Source organism: Amblyomma mixtum, chromosome 10 (assembly GCF_055824585.1).
Source record: "Amblyomma mixtum isolate Tamu chromosome 10, ASM5582458v1, whole genome shotgun sequence".
Lineage (NCBI taxonomy): Eukaryota > Metazoa > Arthropoda > Arachnida > Ixodida > Ixodidae > Amblyomma > Amblyomma mixtum.
In genome coordinates, this window is record NC_143021.1 from 45,015,978 (window position 1) to 45,037,550 (window position 21,573).

At 47.3% G+C, this 21,573-nt stretch overlaps 1 protein-coding gene across 3 annotated transcripts in view; it reads left to right on the forward strand.

The window, feature by feature from the left end:
• The window catches only part of gry (trafficking protein particle complex subunit 11 gry), a 175,429-nt gene that overhangs the window by 11,987 nt on the left and 141,869 nt on the right, over window positions 1-21,573 (forward strand). For all 3 annotated transcript variants that reach the window (XM_089564051.1, XM_089564050.1, XM_089564049.1), the window contains exons 4-5: window positions 11,802-11,916; window positions 18,405-18,504. In XM_089564051.1, coding sequence (XP_089420177.1) covers window positions 11,802-11,916; window positions 18,405-18,504 — 215 coding nt within the window. The remainder of the gene's footprint in view (window positions 1-11,801; window positions 11,917-18,404; window positions 18,505-21,573) is intronic.

Consider the following 21,573-nt stretch of genomic DNA (forward strand, 5'->3'; position numbering starts at 1 on the left):
AATCCCTGCCGGTGGCTGTGATAGAAACAGCCACCTCCCATCTCTTAACTGCTGCGCCAGTTGTGCGAGAAGTTGCTAAGGGAGAGCAACATGGGTCGCACAATCCCTGCCGGTGGCTGTGATAGAAACAGCCACCTCCCATCTCTTAAACGCTGCGCCAGTTGTGTCAGAGGTTGCTAGGTGAGAGCAACATGGGTCGCACAATCCCTACTGGTGGCTGTGATAGAAACAGCCACCTGCCAATGCAGTGGCGCATCTCTTAACCGCTGCGCCACTTGTGCGAGAGGTTGCTAGGGGAGAGCAACATGGGTCGCACAATCCCTGCCGGTGGCTGTGATAGAAACAGCCACCTCCCATCTCTTAACCGCTGCGCAAGTTGTGTCAGAGGTTGCTAGGGGAGAGCAACATGGGTCGCACAATCCCTACTGGTGGCTGTGATAGAAACAGCCACCTGCCAATGCAGTGGCGCATCTCTTAACCGCTGCGCCACTTGTGCGAGAGGTTGCTAGGGGAGAGCAACATGGGTCGCACAATCCCTACTGGTGGCTGTGATAGAAACATCCACCTGCCAATGCAGTGGCGCATCTCTTAACTGCTGCGCAAGTTGTGTCAGAGGTTGCTAGGGGAGAGCAACATGGGTCGCACAATCCCTACTGGTGGCTGTGTTAGAAACAGCCACCTGCCAATGCAGTGGCGCATCTCTTAACCGCTGCGCAAGTTGTGTCAGAGGTTGCTAGGGGAGAGCAACATGGGTCGCACAATCCCTACTGGTGGCTGTGTTAGAAACAGCCACCTGCCAATGCAGTGGCGCATCTCTTAACCGCTGCGCAAGTTGTGTCAGAGGTTGCTAGGGGAGAGCAACATGGGTCGCACAATCCCTACTGGTGGCTGTGTTAGAAACAGCCACCTGCCAATGCAGTGGCGCATCTCTTAACCGCTGCGCAAGTTGTGTCAGAGGTTGCTAGGGGAGAGCAACATGGGTCGCACAATCCCTACTGGTGGCTGTGTTAGAAACAGCCACCTGCCAATGCAGTGGCGCATCTCTTAACCGCTGCGCCACTTGTGCGAGAGGTTGCTAGGGGAGAGCAACATGGGTCGCACAATCCCTACTGGTGGCTGTGATAGAAACAGCCACCTGCCAATGCAGTGGCGCATCTCTTAACCGCTGCGCCACTTGTGCGAGAGGTTGCTAGGGGAGAGCAACATGGGTCGCACAATCCCTACTGGTGGCTGTGTTAGAAACAGCCACCTGCCAATGCAGTGGCGCATCTCTTAACCGCTGCGCAAGTTGTGTCAGAGGTTGCTAGGGGAGAGCAACATGGGTCGCACAATCCCTACTGGTGGCTGTGATAGAAACAGCCACCTGCCAATGCAGTGGCGCATCTCTTAACCGCTGAGCCAGTTGTGCGAGAGGTTGCTAGGGGAGAGCAACATGGGTCGCACAATCCCTACTGGTGGCTGTGATAGAAACAGCCACCTGCCAATGCAGTGGCGCATCTCTTAACCGCTGAGCCACTTGTGCGAGAGGTTGCTAGGGGAGAGCAACATGGGTCGCACAATCCCTACTGGTGGCTGTGATAGAAACAGCCACCTGCCAATGCAGTGGCGCATCTCTTAACCGCTGAGCCACTTGTGCGAGAGGTTGCTAGGGGAGAGCAACATGGGTCGCACAATCCCTACTGGTGGCTGTGATAGAAACAGCCACCTGCCAATGCAGTGGCGCATCTCTTAACCGCTGCGCCACTTGTGCGAGAGGTTGCTAGGGGAGAGCAACATGGGTCGCACAATCCCTACTGGTGGCTGTGTTAGAAACAGCCACCTGCCAATGCAGTGGCGCATCTCTTAACCGCTGCGCAAGTTGTGTCAGAGGTTGCTAGGGGAGAGCAACATGGGTCGCACAATCCCTACTGGTGGCTGTGATAGAAACAGCCACCTGCCAATGCAGTGGCGCATCTCTTAACCGCTGAGCCAGTTGTGCGAGAGGTTGCTAGGGGAGAGCAACATGGGTCGCACAATCCCTACTGGTGGCTGTGATAGAAACAGCCACCTGCCAATGCAGTGGCGCATCTCTTAACCGCTGAGCCACTTGTGCGAGAGGTTGCTAGGGGAGAGCAACATGGGTCGCACAATCCCTACTGGTGGCTGTGATAGAAACAGCCACCTGCCAATGCAATGGCTCATCTGTAGCAGTAGCAGCTGCCTCACGCGGTAGGAGCAGTACCAGCCGCCGATGAAGATGACGCCGAAGTTCCGCTGAATGGAGGTCGACTCTCGTGCCTGTTGCACGTGCCTCTCTTCGGCACGCCATCTTACATTCTAACACTCCGGCCAGTAAACTAATCACATCTTTCATCGCGCCAACCTCATACTTTTCGGGTGCAACACACCTATTCAATGTCATCATCAGCACACTATGCGTTAAAAGAAAAAAATAGGTGCATTTATTATGAAGGGGGGCAAAATATCTTGGCTGCTAGAGTGAGAGGTGTTCTTTATGCGAGGGCCTTCATTACACGACTAAATGCGGTAGGTTTAGAAGTGTAGCATTTTTTTGACTGATTCAAAGTCATGACTTCAAGACCAGAAAGCTCCGTGATGACTGTTTAGAAACGAATAGTGGTGTAACATGGCGTCAGGCATCTGGAAGCAAAAGCTTTCTTGACCAACAACTGCTGTTAGTGATTCTTGTGTTTAATTTCTCGATCTGTTAGGGCTCTGTTCTGAGTGAAACATACAAGATGGTTCTGCAAGAACAAGTCTTGCAGAAACCACCTTGCTGTGCACTGTGCTGAGTGTGAAGATTGCGAAGCGCACCTCAATCGGACTACTATCATCGCCCGTTATAAAGATGAGACCACAAGGCTCATTTCGGAGGCTTGCCATATCAGAAAGCTCGGTAACACCTGTATCAGCAGCCCATCCATAAATCTGCTCTCAAAGGAACTTGCATATCTTAATCAGTGACGTGCCTTTTTTTAGTCAAGTTGTGTGGTTGTGCGGTATCTTTCTCTCATGCTTATTTTGTGTTTTTACTCGTGCCATTTCATATATATGCTGCCTTGCCTGTAGCAATAAACCATTTGGTTGTTAGTCAGCGCTGGTGTTTTGTCCTTCTCTTGTGTCTCGTCTTTGATTGCGCTGTTTTTTCAATTCGTAATACAAGATGGTACTTTGCTGCATGGAAGCGAAGAGCAGCTTACGATTGGAAGGGAATACGTCTACTCAGGGCAGGTAGTGACTGCAGATCCGGACTGCTAGAGTGAAACAGCTTGAACAAGAATGGGCTGGAGCACATTTTACAGGTTATGTCAGGTCATGAATGGCAGTTTACCAATATCTCTCAGGAGAAAAGTACATAAGAGCTGTATCGTACTGGTACTCACCTGCGTGGTAGAGGCGAACGAAAAGGGTTCAGCTTAAATTGAGGACAGCGCCACGAGGTGTGGGAAGGAAAATGAGAGGTGTAACGTTAAGAGATCGGAAGAGGGCGGAGTGGGTGAGGGAACAAACGCGGGTTAATGACATCCTAGTCGAAATCAGGAGGAAGAAGTGGGCTTGGGCAGGGCACGTAATGCGAAGGCAAGATAACCGCTGTTCCTTAAGGGTAACGGAGTGGACTCCGAGAGAAGGCAAGCGTTGCAGGGGGCGGCAGAAAGTTAGGTGGGCAGACAAGATTAAGAAGTGTGCGGGGATACGGTGGCCACAACTGGCAGAGGACGGGGTTGATTGGAGGGGCCCTTGTGGGTGGGCTGATGATGATGAATGCAGGCCAGTTTGTGCTCAGTGGCTCTTCCGAGGGCAAGAGAAGAGGAAGGTCTGGCCACTGCCTTGCATTGCAGTGCACTCTCTTTATGCACAGGCTGTGTGTCATCGGATCAGCTTTTTGCAGTTGGAGATGGCAGAAGGGCACAAACTGCTCTCTGGGTCAGTGGCATGAAGTTGTCTCGGTAGTGATGCAAAACTATCTCAACTTAATCATCTAATCATCTATGCAAAACTTAATGCAAAACTTAATGCAAAACTTAATCATCTATGGCTTGAAGGAACCATCAAATGAAACTTCTGAGGGGCTATTAGCTTCTGTATTGGAGTTACTGTATTCCAAACTTGGAATCCAATGTGAAGGTATTGAACGTTGTCACAGGCTTGGCACGCAAAGAACTGAAAAGACGAGACCTGTAATCTTTAAACTGCTAGACTTTAGGACCAAGCTTTCCATCCTTAAAAACGCCAGAAAACTAAAAGGATCTGATATGCACATTCGAAAGGCTCTCTGGGACAACTCGGTTGATATCCGCAAAGAAGCAGATAAGTATAGGTTGCAATACGACTCCCTGATAGTCGGCAGTGTTCGTTACACTTGGGATGATGTTTCCAAACGGCTTGTCAAGGCTGCACGTGCTGCAGTGCCCGGGGACACTGAGTGACTCGTTGATGAGCAGAGAGGTAGAAGTGAGCAGAAAGAAGAGCAGAAACTGACTCTTTTGAACTTAAATGCTAGAAGCCTGCTTAATAAGATTGAAGATTTCAATTGGCTTGTAGAGTGGTACACTCCGTCAGTTATTTGCGTAACAGAAACATGGTTGGACAACTCTGTATCAGATGTAGAATTTTTGCCTCCAGATTACTCGGTTATCAGAAACGACAGGCAGTTTGCTAGAGGAGGGGACGTAGCTCTGTTCATTAGAAAAGGCATTGAAATTTTCGTATTGCCTGACCTTCCGAATACTGAGTCTGTTTGGTGCCGGATAAACATTTCTGGTTTCGTGACAGTTGTGGGTGCTGTGTACCGTCCGCCCGGTTCGGAAAACATTTTCTCGCACATTATAGAATACATAGCGGAACACAGGCTTCACAAGTATAAAATGACCATTACCAGTGATTTCAATGCTCCTTGTATCGATTGGACGTTGTTAATTTCAACAGGTCGTGACAAGGCTGTTTGTGAATCCCTGATTAATATGGCTATATCATTTGATTTAACACAAGTCGTTGAATGTCCAACTCGAGTAAACTCTGTTCTTGACCTTGTTTTTGTTAATGAACAGTTGCTACAGTACGGATTTCAGTGTGATGTAGTCGACAGACTGTCAGATCACAAGTGTGTTTTCATGCAATTTAATGTGGTTTGTGAGCCCCATAAGCCGAATTTCAATATTGTTAAAGATTTTACCCTTGCTAACGACCATGCTATTACTGAACTGCTAGCGTCGTCTTTCGGAGATTTTGTGACAGGCAGTGAAATGTGTGGTGTTGATGCCTTGTTAGAGCAGTTTTATAATTTAGTACATAGCTGTGTGCTTCATTTCGTCCCCGCAAAATGTGTGAAACATAACCCGAAGCATCCGTGGTACACAAGAGACATAATTCATCTCATGAGACGCATCAAGCGCTTGCGCAAGCGCAGCCGGCCAGGAAACGAAAGCCGTGATTCACTACTGCTTTCACTCAAGTCGGAGCTAAAGACAAAAATGACACTTTTACTTCAACACAACACTGTCAACATTCATGAAAGAGAACCCATCGAAATTCTGGAAAACAATATTACCCTCTTCTCATGACTCTGTATCCTTCATTATCAACGAGCAGCCTTGCACTGATCCCGTAACCATTTCTGAAGCCTTCAATAGCTACTTTCACTCTGTCTTTCATCTTGATGATGGTACCCATCCTCCTTTCATTCATAGCTCGGAACACCAGTTACCCAACCTAGAAGTAAGTTACGCTGCGGTTCACAGTCTGTTAGTAAAAATTGACACAACTAAAAGTGCGGGACCAGACGCCATACCTAACATGTTTTTAACACTTTCCTGTCCGCGCCTATTCCTATCGATAGCCCGTTATCGATGGTTTCAAATTCGAATTTTTGCGCTTTGGAAGCGCTTCTGGACAACTATCGCCATTCAGTGGGTAAAAAAAGAACTTCTCTTTCACTTTTGCTTTGCGATTTGTTTTTTCCGTCGCGGGAGGGAGATTACAGCGCCTTAACTGCGCACTTGACGAGCGCATGTAGTTTCGGATATGGCGTCGACGTCGTGTGCAGCTGCTCCTCGGAAACGGCGAGTTGTGACGGATTCCGATGATTCAGCATCAGAATTTTGCGATGGTGGTAGCAGCGAATCCTTGGGAGATGATTTTGACTCATCCGACTTCAGCACGGACGATGAAAGTGCGTCAAGTAGCCCCGGAACGTCGAGAGGTATCCGCCGGTAAGTTTCGTTACCTACTCCGAACCGTTTTATCACAGACGCGATCAGATCTAATGACATCTGGTGTGTTCTAAAGGTCGCAGTTCTTATCTGGAGGGTGTCAACGTCGTTTGGGCGGGACCACTTGTCGGCGGCGGCACAAAGAGTGGAGTTTTGCGTGAGAAGACGACCGGGAGTTGACCTCGGCGTTGCACTCCGCAGTGCCACCCGGCGCTTCGTAAGAGCCATCGACTTCTTTGAGCTGTTCTTCACGGCAGAAATAATCACCGAGATATGCAACATGACTAATAAATATGCGTGGATGTATATTTTGGAGAAGCAGTCTTACAGTGAGAGAGACGGATCATGGAAAGCAGTGACTCCTGATGAGATGAAGTTTATCGGACTTCTCATTTACATGGGTATGGTACAAGTGCCACGCTTACACTACTACTGGAGCGCGCGAAAATTATTTTCTGGTCTTCTTCCATCTTCGGTAATGCCAAGAACTCGATTCAAAGCGTTGCTTGCATTCCTCAGTGTTTCCGACCCCGAGAAGACAACTGCCGCATCCCATGGCAAGCTGCATCGCGTAGCTTCGCTGCTGAAGCACATCAACGCCTCATGCGCTCAATTTTTTCAACCTGATCGGAGCATCTCCATTGATGAGAGGATGGTAAAGTCCAAGGGCCGATCCGGAATTAGACAGTACATGCGGGACAAAGTTACCAAATGGGGATATAAATTGTGGGTTTTGGCGGACTCCAAATCTGGTTACACTGTTCAGTTCAGTGTCTATACGGGAAAGCGTGAAGAACCAAGCGCACGTCGGCTGGCATTCGATGTTGTGATGCGGCTGGCAGAGGACTACCTGGATCAAGGCTACATAATTTATTTAGATAACTTTTACACGTCGACATCCTTGTTTGCACACTTGTTGGAGCGCAAGACGCTTGCTTGTGGCACAACGCGCAAGGATCGTCGGGGTTTTCCAACCGAGCTGAAGGACACTCAATGGGAAAAAAAAGCAAAGAGAGGAGATGTTCGGTGGCTACGGGATCAGGATGTTCTGTATTTGCAATGGAAGGACAAGCGTGTCATTCACATGATGTCCACAGCCCACACAGCCAACAAATACATACTTGCGAAGCGCAGAAGGAAAGTGAGCAATAAGTGGGAAGATGTATCCGTGAAAAAGCCAATGCTGATTGACAAGTACAATATGGGCATGCTTGGCGTCGATAAATCCGACCAGCTAATTGGGACCTACAATGTTCTCATGAAGTGTGTGCGCTGATGGAAGACACTGTTTTTCCACAGTATAGATATTGCTGTTGTAAACAGCTTTATTCTCTTTGATGAGCACCGTCGTCAGCATACAGAAGTGCCTGAATTGTCACGAGGTTCGCGCTTCGATCAGTTCGCATTCAGGCAAGAACTGGTGGAGCAGCTCATAGGACTTGATGAGCAGCAACATCCAGACCCCACGGCTGCTCCTGCTGTTCCCGTTACTAGTGCCCCTAAAGATCAACAGCACAAGCCCCAGAAGCTACAAAGATACAGGAACTGCAAATTGTGCTATCAAGAACGGAAAGTGCAACAAAAAACGAACGTTTTCTGCGAGACTTGCTCCGCAAACTTGTGCTTCACAACATCACGCAACTGCTTTGTGCGGTGGCACGATAGCCACTAGGGATACTATTTTCGTTTGTAAAAAAATAAGTTTTACAGACAGAAAGATTATATTTGCAGGAATGTTGTACAGGGCCCTTTTCTTCAAAATGTATATTTAGAATTTATTTTATGTTGTCATGATGCAAAGCAGCATCGACGTTTTTGCGGTGTTTTCTCGTTTTTGTTACAAATTTTTTTGTTAAGTAATTTTTTTTCAAAAAATTGGTAGCAAATGTTTGCTTGCAAATAAAACCATTAGAAAGCACATTCCTTCTTCTACAAATTGATACTAAACATTTAATATCAAACATTTGGTGTAGCAGCAAAAAAAATTGTTTGCTAGACCACCAGAAAACTGCTTATTTTCCCGCGGACAGGAAAGTGTTAAAGAGGTACTCGGAATGGAGTGCTCGTTACCTTACAGTGGTTTTCAACAAATCACTGGACACATCCTCCGTTCCCCAGGCTTGGAAAATTGCCAATGTCATCCCGGTGTTTAAATCTGGCGATAAACAACAAATTAGTAATTACCGACCGATCTCCCTAATTTCCACTTGCTGTAAGCTTCTTGAGCACATTATTCACGAGCACCTTGTTCAGTTCTTAACTTGTCATAATCTACTGTCACACTGTCAGCACGGTTTTCGATCTGGTTTTTCCACTGTCACTCAGCTCATTGAATTTACTCACGACATCGCTTCCGCTTTAAATAACCGTGATCAAATCGACGCAATATTTATAGATTACTCCAAAGCATCTGACATGGTCTGCCATAATAAGCTCCTTCGTAAACTACGCACCATGTTTAGCGGCAATAAGTTATTGGACTGGATAACCGACTTCTTATACTTACGATCTCAGTTTGTCACTTTTAACCATGCACAGTCATCGTCAGTCTCTGTAACTTCGGGTGTGCCCCAAGGGTCGGTGCTTGGGCCTCTACTCTTTATAATTTTTAATAATGATGTAGCTAGTATTACTAACGACACCGCAGTGAAGTTACGCCTATATGCCGATGACTGTGTGCTTTACCGCAACGTTGCTAACGCCGATGATCAACAGGAACTAAACAAAGGGTTTTCATTGTTCTGTGAATGGAGTAATGCATGGCAAATGAAAATTAATTTCACTAAAATAGTTGCAATGACCGTTGGTAACAAAAAGAATCCGCTGCATTTCCCTTACAGTAATAATGGTAACTGCTTGACCCATGTCAGCGAGTTCAGATACCTGGGCGTTATATTTTCGCATAACTTAAAATGGAATGCTCACATAAATAACATATCTGGCAAAGCACTTCGCAAACTTGGCTATCTCAAACGAACCTTAAAAAATGCCACGAAGGAGTGTAAATTAACTGCTTACAAATCACTAGTTCGACCCATCCTGGAGTACGCCTCAATTGTCTGGTCCCCTCATTACGCGCGTGACATTGACCGCTTAGAGTCAGTTCAAAAGAAAGCAATACAATTCGGCCGCTACGATCGCAAGTTTTCACCTTCTTCCCATATGCACAGCTTATCTTTACAAACTTGAGAACATAGGCGCACACGTGAACGCATCATTATGCTGCACAAGATCGTTCACACGTCATCTGGCATTCAGGCACCTTGTGTCCTCAAGCGCACGTGCAACCCGACGGAACCACCCATTAAACGTTATTCCCTTCAAGCCACATGTAGATTGTTTTAAATTTTCTTTTTTCCCTCTAACTGTTGAAATTTGGAATAGATTGGACGGCTAAATTCGTTTATTGCCAATTGAAGAGTTTGTTGTTCAGTTGCCTGACAATTTGACCTGTTGATCTGTTTTTAATGCTTCTGTATTATATATCTCTATGCTACCCATGTTATTAGTTTTTACTAATGTATTTACCTACTCCTGCTATGTCTCTCCTCAGTGACAGCAGTATTTGTAAATAAATAATAAATAAAATAAATAGTACGATCGATAGTTGAGTCACTATCGATGGTAAAAAAGGCTAACCATAGCACTACCGATAGTGCGCTATCGATAGTACTATCGATAGTTAGCACTTTCGATAGCAGGATCGATAGTACTATCGACACAGATAGTACTATCGACACAGATAGTACTATCTACAGATAGTACTATCAATAGCTGTATCAATACTACTTGTTATATATAGTACTGTTGATTCCATAAAACCAACCACGCGTACCCACTGCATCCTAAACTTGGTTCCCCTAGCGTGCAGTATGGAGGTGCGTAACTGACAGGACTTGCCCGTTTTCGCGACCTACGTGTTACCGAGCTCTGCCAACGTTCTCCACGTAAAGTTTCTGGATAAAATGTTAGCGTGCGAAGTCCTGGTTGTGGAGCATTTGTGCGAAAACCATTTCTGCAGTGGTTATGTCAGCAAGACAACATATGCAGTGCACGATAGTGTCGTGTAAGGCAACACAACTTGTGCTGTTTGTTCTTTCATCGGATACAGTTCCAAGTAATTTTCCGAACTGTCCCAGTGGATGTTAAAGAACCACAGCTGGTCGAAATTTACCTGGGGACCTCCACTAGGGCATCCCTCATAGCTTGAGTCTCTTTGAGACAAGCGTCATGAGGCCGTGAAACCAATTAGGTACCTCAAATATTTTGGTTATATCGCTGGCCAACAAATGCATAATATCAATATTGTTACTATCAATACTGTTACCATCGACAGTTTCACTATCGATAGTCTTGCTATCGATAGCGGTACTATCGCTAGTAATACTATCGACAGCAACACTATCAATTCTACTATCGATAGTAGCACTATTGATAGTTTTTTTACACTATCGATGGTGAGTTCTCCGACAGTTTTGCTCCACTACGTTTCGGCCTGTCCCCTTCTCCTGACAGAGGATGCATGCGTGGTGTCACCGAGGAATTGGTTCAGATGAGGAGGAAGGTCAACAAGGTCTTCCTCGACTGGTCTCAAGGGCATCCAGGGCCAGTTGTAGGGGGGCACTTGTTTCGCAGTTCTGTGTACGTTGGAAAGGAGGATTCTATTGAATTTTTATTCTCGGTCAACACTTGGCGGGCCGATGCAGTGGCGAGAGGGCGTTTCACAGGGCAGCATTCCCTTCCAGTCTGAACGGCCAGGGATGGAAGGGGATCACTGGGAGGAAGGGAATGGCAGTCTGGCTGAGAAAATAAAAGGCCATTCGCATGACTTCTTTGTGCCTGCAGAAAGGTGTTGGCACCTGTATTGTTTGTTTCTTTTTTACCTTTTGCGGCTTATAAAAGTCCAGTTTTTAATGACCTTGTCATTAAAATGTGCTAATGGATGTAGGCCAACTGGGACCCCCCAAAAAATGACCCAAAAATCGAGATTCTGGAAATGATGCATTTTGGTATTTACAGCTATTATTTTTCAACTCTACCAATTTTTTCCTTTCAAAAATCTTTAGTCTGGCCATAGTAATAAATTTATGGGCTGAATTTATGCTGGGGTAGACTTTAATGGCATGAAAATTTTGGACACCTGGCTATCTTAGCATGTCAATAACTCTGCATCTAGGACAGATAGAGGTGTCATTTTGTTTTGCTTTGCAATAATCAAAGCACAATTGTTCAGTAATGCTTGCACTTATTACACATCAGATTGTGTAGCTGTGCATTAAAAATGATTTTTTATTTATCCATTTTTTTGCAATTTGTGACTAATTAAAATTCATTACCTTAGGAAGTAACTAATTTATGGAAAAAACACTTGCAGGTTTGAAGTGCGCATAAAGAATTGGTGAAGGTTATGTAGAGTTTCAGGCGAAATACACCCGAGGTGGATTGTGGTGCACTTCCTTTAGTCTGGGCACTGTAATGAGCCGAGGCGAAGGCCACTTGGTGCAGCCTGAACACGAATGTGGGAGAGAGTCCCTTGTCCTAGTGCAAGGCAGTGGGGGTGGCTTACAGGGGGAATGTTGTGTGTGTGTGCAGGGGACAACCTGCTGGCGACGGAGCGGGCACACGCCCTGTGCAATGCCTGCGAACTGCCGCCCAAGGCGCTCTTTGTGCTGCCCTACTCGGACCACCTGTTTGGCTTCATTCTCAGGTGGGGGTGCCATGTTTGTTTTTTTGAAGGGGCTTCAGCTGCCTCCGTGCACATTCTGGCTGACGCTCATTAGGAGCCACAGTGGCGGTGATAAGTGCACCTGTTGCTGTGGCTGATACGATTATGTCAGTGGTCACCTGTGGGGAAAAGGATTCAGGCAGGGTGTCAAAGCAGCAGTTGGGCTGTATTTTACCTGACTGTGGTCTCATGAGGCATCACCACAGTGTGCCATAACGCAGATCTTTCGATGAGAATTGTTTGGGCAGCATAAAAGCAGGCATTCGATGAACTTCCTCGGTTCTGCAATCAGCAGCATTGTGTGAGTGGAAATAATGCAGAAAAACAGTAGGGCATGTACTGACTTCTTGAAACTTGGAATAAAACCGCCTTGGCGCAAATAATTTCTCAAGGACAAAAGAGATGTCGAAACAATGGACAGGCGCCATTGTCTTCTCTGTCTTCGTGAAATTATTTGTGCCAAGTTTCGAGATGCTTAACCAACTAGCCTGGCAATGTGCCTTACTGAGCTAATGTATGAACTTGCATAAAGCTTCTTTGTATGGGGTCACACCAGTGTGCCGAGTGGAAGGTTCAGTTCATCTACTGTACCGATGGGGGGGGGGGGGGATGAGAGGAAAAAGCTGCATTTCAGCAGCTTGTCAGGGCTCTCACCCCTGCACAACAAGAGCTATTGTGGCAGACAGTGGAGTTATATGTGGACATCACGATAGTGGGGAAAAAAAATCATTTTAAGGCGTGTGATGCTGTCGGCACTTAACAGATTGTGCAGCATGGTAGTCGGAAGAAAAACTGCACAACGTCAGAAATATACATGAATCTCTGCAGGACAGTTACCACTGTGTAATGTGAGAGTCAGCAACAGCTGTTGATATTTTACTGTATGTTGAGGTAGAGAATGCGAGAGTGGCTTGATGTGGGCCTCTCTCCCACACATCCTTCCCTCCACTCCCACCGATGACCGCAGCAAGTGTGTGGCAGCAGCCACACTCCTTCCCTCTTCCTGGTCTCACCACACCCATCGGTTGTGCACTGCTCTGCTTGCCTCCTTTCAGTGTGGTTACCGTGCCAGTGCAGTCACCAGGCTGTGCACTCCACTACACGGAGGGAACTGTAAAATCTGATCATTATGGCTGGCCTTCGTTGTATCTGGAGTGGCAGAAAAAGAGCACACTGCATGCAACCACCGCCCCTGGTGCTTCCGCTGAGCTTGCTCAGTGAGCGGCGGAGCTCCCATAAAATGACGCACATGCCGTGATGCGCACCATCTTGAGGCGTCCAAAACGGTTGAGGAACAAATGGGTGCAGCCAAAGCAAGCTCTTATCTCCTCCCTCGGGCAATTGCGACGGAGATAGCGCTGGGTTATCAAGGCTGTACTCAACGCCCCCTCATGAATTTTGCCACGCTAGTTTGTTTCTGGAGTTTACTGGTCATTCGCTTCAAATTAATATTTTTTTTTATCAAGTTTTCCGGCCAGTTTTGGAGGTAAACACCTTAAAAGCGGCCAGGTTCAACACAGTTCTTTATACTGTCAAGTAGTGGTGACTGCAGTTCAGCGAGCAGGAAAACAGCTAGAATGGCTTCCCAACGGAATTATTTGTTAATGCGAAAACATTGTATGCCTCGGTCGTGTCAGCAAAAAGTGTCCGTAAAAATTGTCCACGAAGTTTGTCCGCACGATTACGCTGCTCTCTGAAGATGAATATGTGAAAGTGCGATTGTGATACATATTGTGGGATAAAATGTTGCCACGGGAAAAATTTTGTTGACGAGGTGCGATTAGTTCATTAATTAAACGTGAAGAAACTCGAAAAAATACACTTAGACGTCAAAATAGCCATGGTCGTCGATATGGTACATGCCTTCTGAACAACCATGGACGTCAATGTAGTTTGTGGACGTTTTGCTTTCGCATTGATCCAGTGTGGATCACCGCAGTGATCTCAAAGTTTTTGGGCTGACTTGCCCCCGCAAAGAACTGGACAACTCAGCGGCGGCTTAGCAACAGGCGTGCCCGGCAGTCATTGAACGGAATGGCCGCTGCTCTTGGCCGTGCTCAATTTAAAGCAGGCAGAAGAACGTAGAATCAGCTGCGCCTGGATGTGATCAGTCGAGACAAATCTGGTTGAGTTTTGCGTCACAAACAAAGCGATGAAGCAGCGTGCCGGCAGCTTTGAAGAATGAATGAATAAACGCTGCAAAGATTCGCAGCATTACTCGAAGAAGCACCGACCCGATGCTTTAAAACAAACAAGGCTACTAGAAAGAAGCAAATTAAGTGGATAGCGCAAATTGAACGGATTCGACAGGGAACGGCTAGCATACGCAACTACTTTTCTCAGTCCGTCGGCTTTCTGAACGAAGACAGCACCTATGCCCACACTGCTTGTGTCGGTATGAATTTCAGTCTGAGACACTATCTCAGACACTAACCATTCTCAGACACTATCAGTTCTTCCGCCATGACCAAGAGCAAGCAAGCCGGCTTTCAGGTGGCATTGCCATAATAGTTAAAAATGGAGTCTCAGCTTGCGAACACAAGCTTAAAAGGAAGCCGTGGTGGCCGTCCTGCAAGCATTGAAAGCAGTCACAGTGTGCTGCTTATGTGTAGACCCACATCTTAGAATAACCATCCATGACTTGGAAGAGAGAGTAATTATACTCATTGGCATCCACCCATATGGTTACAAAGGAAAGCTATACAGCTTTCTCAGAAACTTCGCAGTTAAATAAAAATTCGTCCTGGTCCGGGGTTCGAACCCGGGACCACCGCTTCACCGGAGCAGTCGCTCTACCAACTGAGCTAACCGGGACGGCAAGCTTATGGTAGGGCGAGAGCGAATTGATCAATAACTCGAAGTGGGAACAGTGTTGGTCAAATATTTTAGGGGAATCCCCCAAGGTGGAGTAGATTTGTAATAAGTGCTGTCGCAAAAACACTGGGAGTCCGATTTTGTGAAAGTACCTTGAGGGTTCGAGATGCTTTAAGTTGTTTATGTGACTTAGGAATTGCTACAAAGTGCAGAACACTGTTCAGCAACAGACCTCTGCTTCCCAGCTTGGAGGATAGTTGCCAATGTTCGTGGATAGTGGATGCCCCTCCTGACGTAGCCTCAGTGCGCGACCCACTGCCTTCCCGCTGTGTGTGGCGTCATGTTAACACACTTTTGGAAAAAACAAACACCATGCGAGCACATACTACAGGAGTGCTTGACAGTACTAGAAAAATATGTTTCCTACGCAGAATTATACTCTTGACAACTCAAAAACAGCAGATTGTGTGGGAAGCGCGGTGGTACAAGCAGACTGGCAAAAAATAGTAAGGCTGCCATACTGTACGTCCATTTTTACTGCCGAATGTTATGCAGTTTCTTCACTTGTGGGCAGGATAATGAATAACAGCATGCAAAACAGCATAATCTGCACAGATTCACTTAGCCTGCTCATGGCACTAAACTCCAGAAATGCAGTCGAACTGTTACTAGGTAACAACATAGAAAGAGTCGCAACACAGGGGCATATGATGAAATTCTGCTGGGTGCCAAGCCATAAGATGTAATAGGTGGAAACGAAAGAGCCAACTTGTGTGCTGTAGAAGCTCGCAGTCATGAAATCAAGACGGTACACCCCATAGACACTGCATGGAGTTAATACATTCTAGCTTGAAGGCTGAATGGCAGACAACTTGGGATAATGAAATAAACAACAAGCTGTGTTTTGTAAAGCCTCTCCTCGGGGAATGGAAGACCTGTGCACACCAGGAACGTTTCACGGAGGTAATTTTATGTCATCCCCGCATAGGACACACACACACCTGACACATGACTTCCTAATGACGAAACAAGACAAACCCCTTTGTGAAAGAAAACCATATTTTATTGTCATGCTGAAAAAACTTGAAAAACTAAGAAAAAAGTACTTCACTCAGTTTTATAATAGCATGCTACTCTTGGGTGATAATGCAATTGTTGAGATACCTTATAGACCATTTCATCTAGGGCGCCGCCATTTTAAGGAGATGGCGCCGTCTATGTTCTGTTCTTGTCCCTAGCGCCACGCTCACGGTGCAGTACGGCGGCGTCGCAAATTGTTGTTTCGGAGCTTCTGATTTTTTTTTGTGTTTGTGCGTGTATGCTAGAAAAGCGCCTGGGTGACGGGAAAGCCTTTCGAGCAAGACTGCCGCCGTTTGGTTTAGTGCAGGCCCGAACTTCATCGGCTTATGGGGCAGGAGGCACTTCCACTGTCGTTCCGATGAGTGACCACGAAATTTGTTTACGAGTTGTTTGTTTGCTCTAGTGCATGGCAACGGTCGCACAGCTATCTACGATGGCGGTCGAAGAAGCGACACAGGCAGCCACCAAGCTTCTTTTATGCTATCTGATTGAGTTCGATAGACTACGATTACAGCCAGCATAACAAAGCCGCACTTCACTTTGCTTAAGTGTGCATGGTGCGCAGACGCAAACTGTATTGTTGGACCACTCATGGTGGTGAACTTGTTTCGTGAAAGCCGACCCGTCTACGCTTCACAATTTCAGGCAGGTACTACAGTGCACTTCTCAGCGAGATACGCGTCGTGCCAGATTCAGGCATCTGATGCCTGGTGTCCTCTCTGCGTTTCAGGTAGTTATCACTTCGAGATAAATGCTCGCCTACGAGCAGGTCTGTGTGGTAGGTGCGAGAATGTTTACTAAGCCAGAGCGTGCAGGCACCGAACGAAAGCACTGTCTACGCTAGTTGAAATCGCGTATGTCACCGTTGCTTTCTTAGGGGCTTGGCCACCGAGCGAGCGCGAGCAATGGTGGTTCTCGCTGCCTCGCCACTTATTTTCGCGTACGTGCGGCCCTAAATAAATGTCCGCACTAAACAGAGAAAGTTAGATGAGAGGTTGCATGGGTATTTGCCACGCGGCATTAGAAATTCGCCACGCCACCCGCAGCTCGATTGTGCTTTGGTGAGCAAGCACGTTTGCGGTCGTCGTTAAGCACGCTACGCATCTTCACACAAGTTTTTCAGACTTTGGTATCTTGACGACTGGTGCAGTGAGCACGCTCTTTTGCTTCAGCCAAGGCCCGGTTGTCCGCAGTAACAGCACTGCTGCAACAACATTGCTTACTCGGCAGTGCTGTAATATCGCATATCATTTGCTGTCATATTTAGCCTGCAACAAAAACTTTGGGGAGGTCTTTTTTCTGCTCATCTGAGCTATCTACTTCCATTGCTCTGATTTTGTGGCCTTCATACTTGTCTGCAGGTCACAAGCTGTACAGGCTATCCAAGTGTTGTCACTGACTTAAGTGGCCACACGTCATTTTGTATCTGCTAGAGAAGAAAGCGTGTGACATCAAGGAGGCACAGGATCCTCCCTGTTAACGCTAGCCAGCCAAAGACATCGCTCGTCTTCATCTGACGGAAAGCGATGCAGATGGAACAGGTCGCAGCCGCACTGACCCCGTGGCTGTTGATGCTGTGCTCATGGCTGTGCGGCTAGTTTTCTCCGCTTGCGATGGTTGTTGGTGCAGCTAAAAACAGTGCAGTGGTATCCTGATGGCCTCGGCTCACGATTCATGTTCACAATCAGCGCAAAAGCTGTTTCGTGCAAAAAAAGACAGACAAACGTCACTCAACGCGCACACCAGGAGGAGGAGGAGGAGAAGCGGCTATTTTCCTCCTCGCGCCTATATTTTTAGTTTTTTAAGAGAAGCTGGTTTTCTTGATAAACTGTAAATTTTAGCCCAGCACCTCACTTGTCTTTGACACACCTCAGCTGAGAAAAGGGCTGAGGTGTCTTCATTTCACTGGTTGGGAACCTCGAGATTCTGGGCCAGCCAAGGGCGGCCGCCGAGGCCACCTGACCTTCTTTAATAAAACTTGTGCCATTTGCCATTTTAAAAATATTTTTCCTGTATCTTCACATTGTGGTACAAAATAACTTTTTAGGCCCTTTACCCCGCCATTGTTTTACACTTTTCAGAAAATCCCGCAGAAAAGAATTTTCAGTACCTTGGCGCATGATACCCTTAGGTGCCACTATGCCCAACATAACCCAAAAGTTCCAAGGCCTGTTCCTCTGCAGCGTTGGCTTTTACAGGTCTAAATTTTGCTTCCAATGCACCATCGACTGTTTTCTTGAATAACTAGCACAACGAAGTGCCCCTCTTTGTCCGAAACATCTACCCGCTAGATGTCTGAAAATCTACCGAAGGCGTCAGGTAACTGTCCCGATCTTTTCATTGCATCCACGCATTCCACGATGCACCTGGAGCGCTCCTCCTCGGGAGCTTGCCTTGAAATTCCCCGTGCAGTTGAAACCTTTCCCGACAACGTGGCCTCCGTCTAGGACCGGGGGGTCATGCACCCAAGGTGACACACAAAAGTTGCAACGCTTGGCAGCATGCCGGGAGGCCAAGCGTGCTGTGCACACACAGCCACATTTGGCCTAACTGGTACGACCATAACTTCCTCCCAGGCTGGAGACGGCCTTCCTGGAGATCACCCAGGGCTACTACCTGAACGAGTGCAAGCGGGTCAAGGCCCACAAGGACTTTGCCAACAAGAACACGCACCAGGTGAGGACGGGCCGCTCTCAGACCTCGAGCAACCGGCTTGGTGTTGCCACCATGCCCTGCAGCTGCTTTCCAGCTTTGGACTTAGTATTTGTGCTCTTGTGATGAGTTGCCAGTTTTTCAAAAGGAACAGCGCGCTTCTGGTGCAGGAGCTGCCAAGTTGAATTTTCTCTTGGTTGAGTGCGTTTCTACGAGCTTTTACGGCTTGTCTCCGGGCTGTTGACCCATTTCCTCATTGGGACGAGTAGCAGGAAAAGGCAGAGCGAGTCCACCTCTCGTGGCGTCCTGTGCAGTGGGGGAGACGATCTGCTTTGCTCAAGACGAGAGTTGTTCACACTGGCGTAGCATACACCCTGCCATGTTCGTTGGGGGTCCATTCTGTCGCACAAGTTAAAAAGTGCAACGAAGATGGCAGGCAGTCAGTCCTTGAGAAGGGGAGTTGTCTCCGTCACTCTTGAGAACCGCTACATGCCATTTCAACATGGCAGAGGGATACACCCCCGCATACTGATATAGCAGCAGAAACAGTGCACGGACGCAATGCCATCAACTCTGCAGCGGTCAAATTTCGATGGCGGCGAAATTCTAGAGTCCCGTGTACGGTGTGATGTCAGAAGTGCACGTTTAAGAACCCCAGGTGGTCAAAATTTCCGTCGACCTTCATTACGGTGTCCCTCATCGCCTGAGTTGCTTTGGGACGTTAACCCCCATAAATCAAATCAAATCAAATGCCATCAACAGCAAGCTACAGGTTCTCTTGCAAGGCCATCATCATCATCAGCCTGACTATGCCCACTGCAGGGCAAAGGCCTCTCCCATGTCTCTCTCCAATGAACCCTGTCCTTCACCAGTTGCAGCCACCGTATCCCCAAACTTCTTATTCTCATCCACCCACCTAACTTTCTGTCGCCCCCTGCTACGCTTGCCTGCTCTTGGAATCCACCCCGTTACCCTTAAGGACCAGCGGTTATCTTGCCTTCGCATTACATGCCCTGCCCAAGCCCATTTCTTCCTCTTGATTTCAACTAGGATATCATTAACCATCATTTGTTCCCTCACCCACTCCGCCCGCTTCCGATCTCTTGACATTACACCTATCATTTTTCTTTCCATAGCTCGCTGCATTGTCCTTAACTTAAGCTGAACCTTTTTTGTTAGCCTCCATGTTTCTGCCCCACAGGTGAGTACCGGTAAGACACAGCTGTTGCATACTTTTCTCTTGAGGGATATTGGTAAACTGCCATTCATGATCTGAGAGAACCTGCCATATGAGCTCCACCCCATTCTTATTCTTCTTGTTATTTAACAGAGTACACTGTGGGGCCAGTTGGTCATACATAATCTGAACGAACAAACGTAGCGTTTAAAACAGGACACAGAAAGATGAGGACAGGACAGGGCTACAACTTACAACTGAATGAAATCGATAAACGAAAGACACATCCCTTCTCGAGCAAAGGCACGCATGCGCAAACTTGAAAGAATGACAAAACTGTGATAAACTAGAAAAATCCGGTAAAAGAAAAAGAGACGAAAAGGCTTGGAATAGCCACCGGTCATGAAACTGTTTACAAACATTAAGTGCGTCTTAGAAAGTTTCTTTCTTTTTCCATTAGATAAATAGATGGTGTTCTAATGCACGTGTCACTGCCGCGTTGTGATATTTCGTGAGCTTCCCTCGCCAAGTGATCTTTACCCCTTCCTAAAATCTTCGTGCGGTTCAAAGAGGGAAAGCAACCTGGGCAGCTCTTGCAATGCTTTGGCAAGTGCTCATCAGTCTGCTGACGAAGCGAAGATGCGTGTTCACTCAGCCTCACGTTTAGGCATCTGCCCGTCTGCCCAATGTACACACTTCCGCAGCGTAGAGGGATCGGATAAACAATATCTGTGGCGCATGAGACGTGCGGCTTCTTGTGTTTTGTGCTACACCCTGAATTCTTGACGCTCTCATGATCTGCCAGAGCGCAAAGCTTTGCAAGCTTGAGGGGAGCTGAAAATACCACATCAATACCAAATTTTGCTGCCACTCTCTTCAAGTTGTGCGAGAGCCTGTGTACATAGGGCATAACTTCAAACTTCCTTTTCTGTTGTCCGGGTACATCTATCTTAGATAACTGTGTGTGTTCTCTTGCTTTGTGCAACTTTTTCTTTAGAGTTTCTGCGACAGCCACAAGAACATCGCCAGGAAAGCCTGCTTCATTAAGTCTTCGAACCTGGTTGTCAAAACTACTACCAACTTTGTGCGGACATGACTTGAGGAGCGCCGACCTGAGACATGTGGCTGCTATGCCTCGCTTAACCCTTTCGCTGTCACGGATGTACCGGTACGTTTTCGCGCTTCCCCCCCACAGTGTCACTGACGTACCGGTACGTTCTCTATCGTGCGTTCAAAATTTTGCGCTTGAGTGCAAAGCTGATGCTTTTGGACTAGCTGCGCCATCTGTTGAATCTTTCTACAAGTTCGTATTTTCGCCCCTTACTGTTTTGGTACGTGTAGTGAAGAGTACGGAGCGACTGCCATCCCACCCCTCTCTCTTTGCTGAGTGGCGCGGTCGCTCCGCGTTCGCCGGATCATGACGCGCGCGCGTGTGGTTATGGGTCCAAGGGTTGTTCTGCCATCTGCCGCTGTTTTGCACGTTTTATTTTTCTTCTGTCGGCGTGTGAGCTACGGCGCTTCAAGTTCAAGGGCGCGCGCGGTTGCCACTCCGAGAGTCAAAGAAACCGACACATGACTTGATCGCTGCTTTCGCTCTCTTGTCGCACCCTTGCTTGCGGCTGGCAGCAGCAAACGTAAAGCTCCTCTAACTTTGTTTTAGCCTTTTTCCATCTCCCTCTCTCATCTTTATTACACAGCGTCCCATTTCTCTCCGTTTTGAGGGCCACTGAAAGCACACCCCCGCTGCGCGCGGTTACTTTCGGATATGGCTGACCACGCGGGACCTTCCTCTGCGCATTGGAGCGGTGGCTCTTCCGATTCTGAATACGAGCCGAGCTCGGATTCGGACTCGGACAGCGTCTCATCCGAGGAAGAGGCGAGTTCCGCATCGTCAGATTCTGATGTTGAAACAGCAG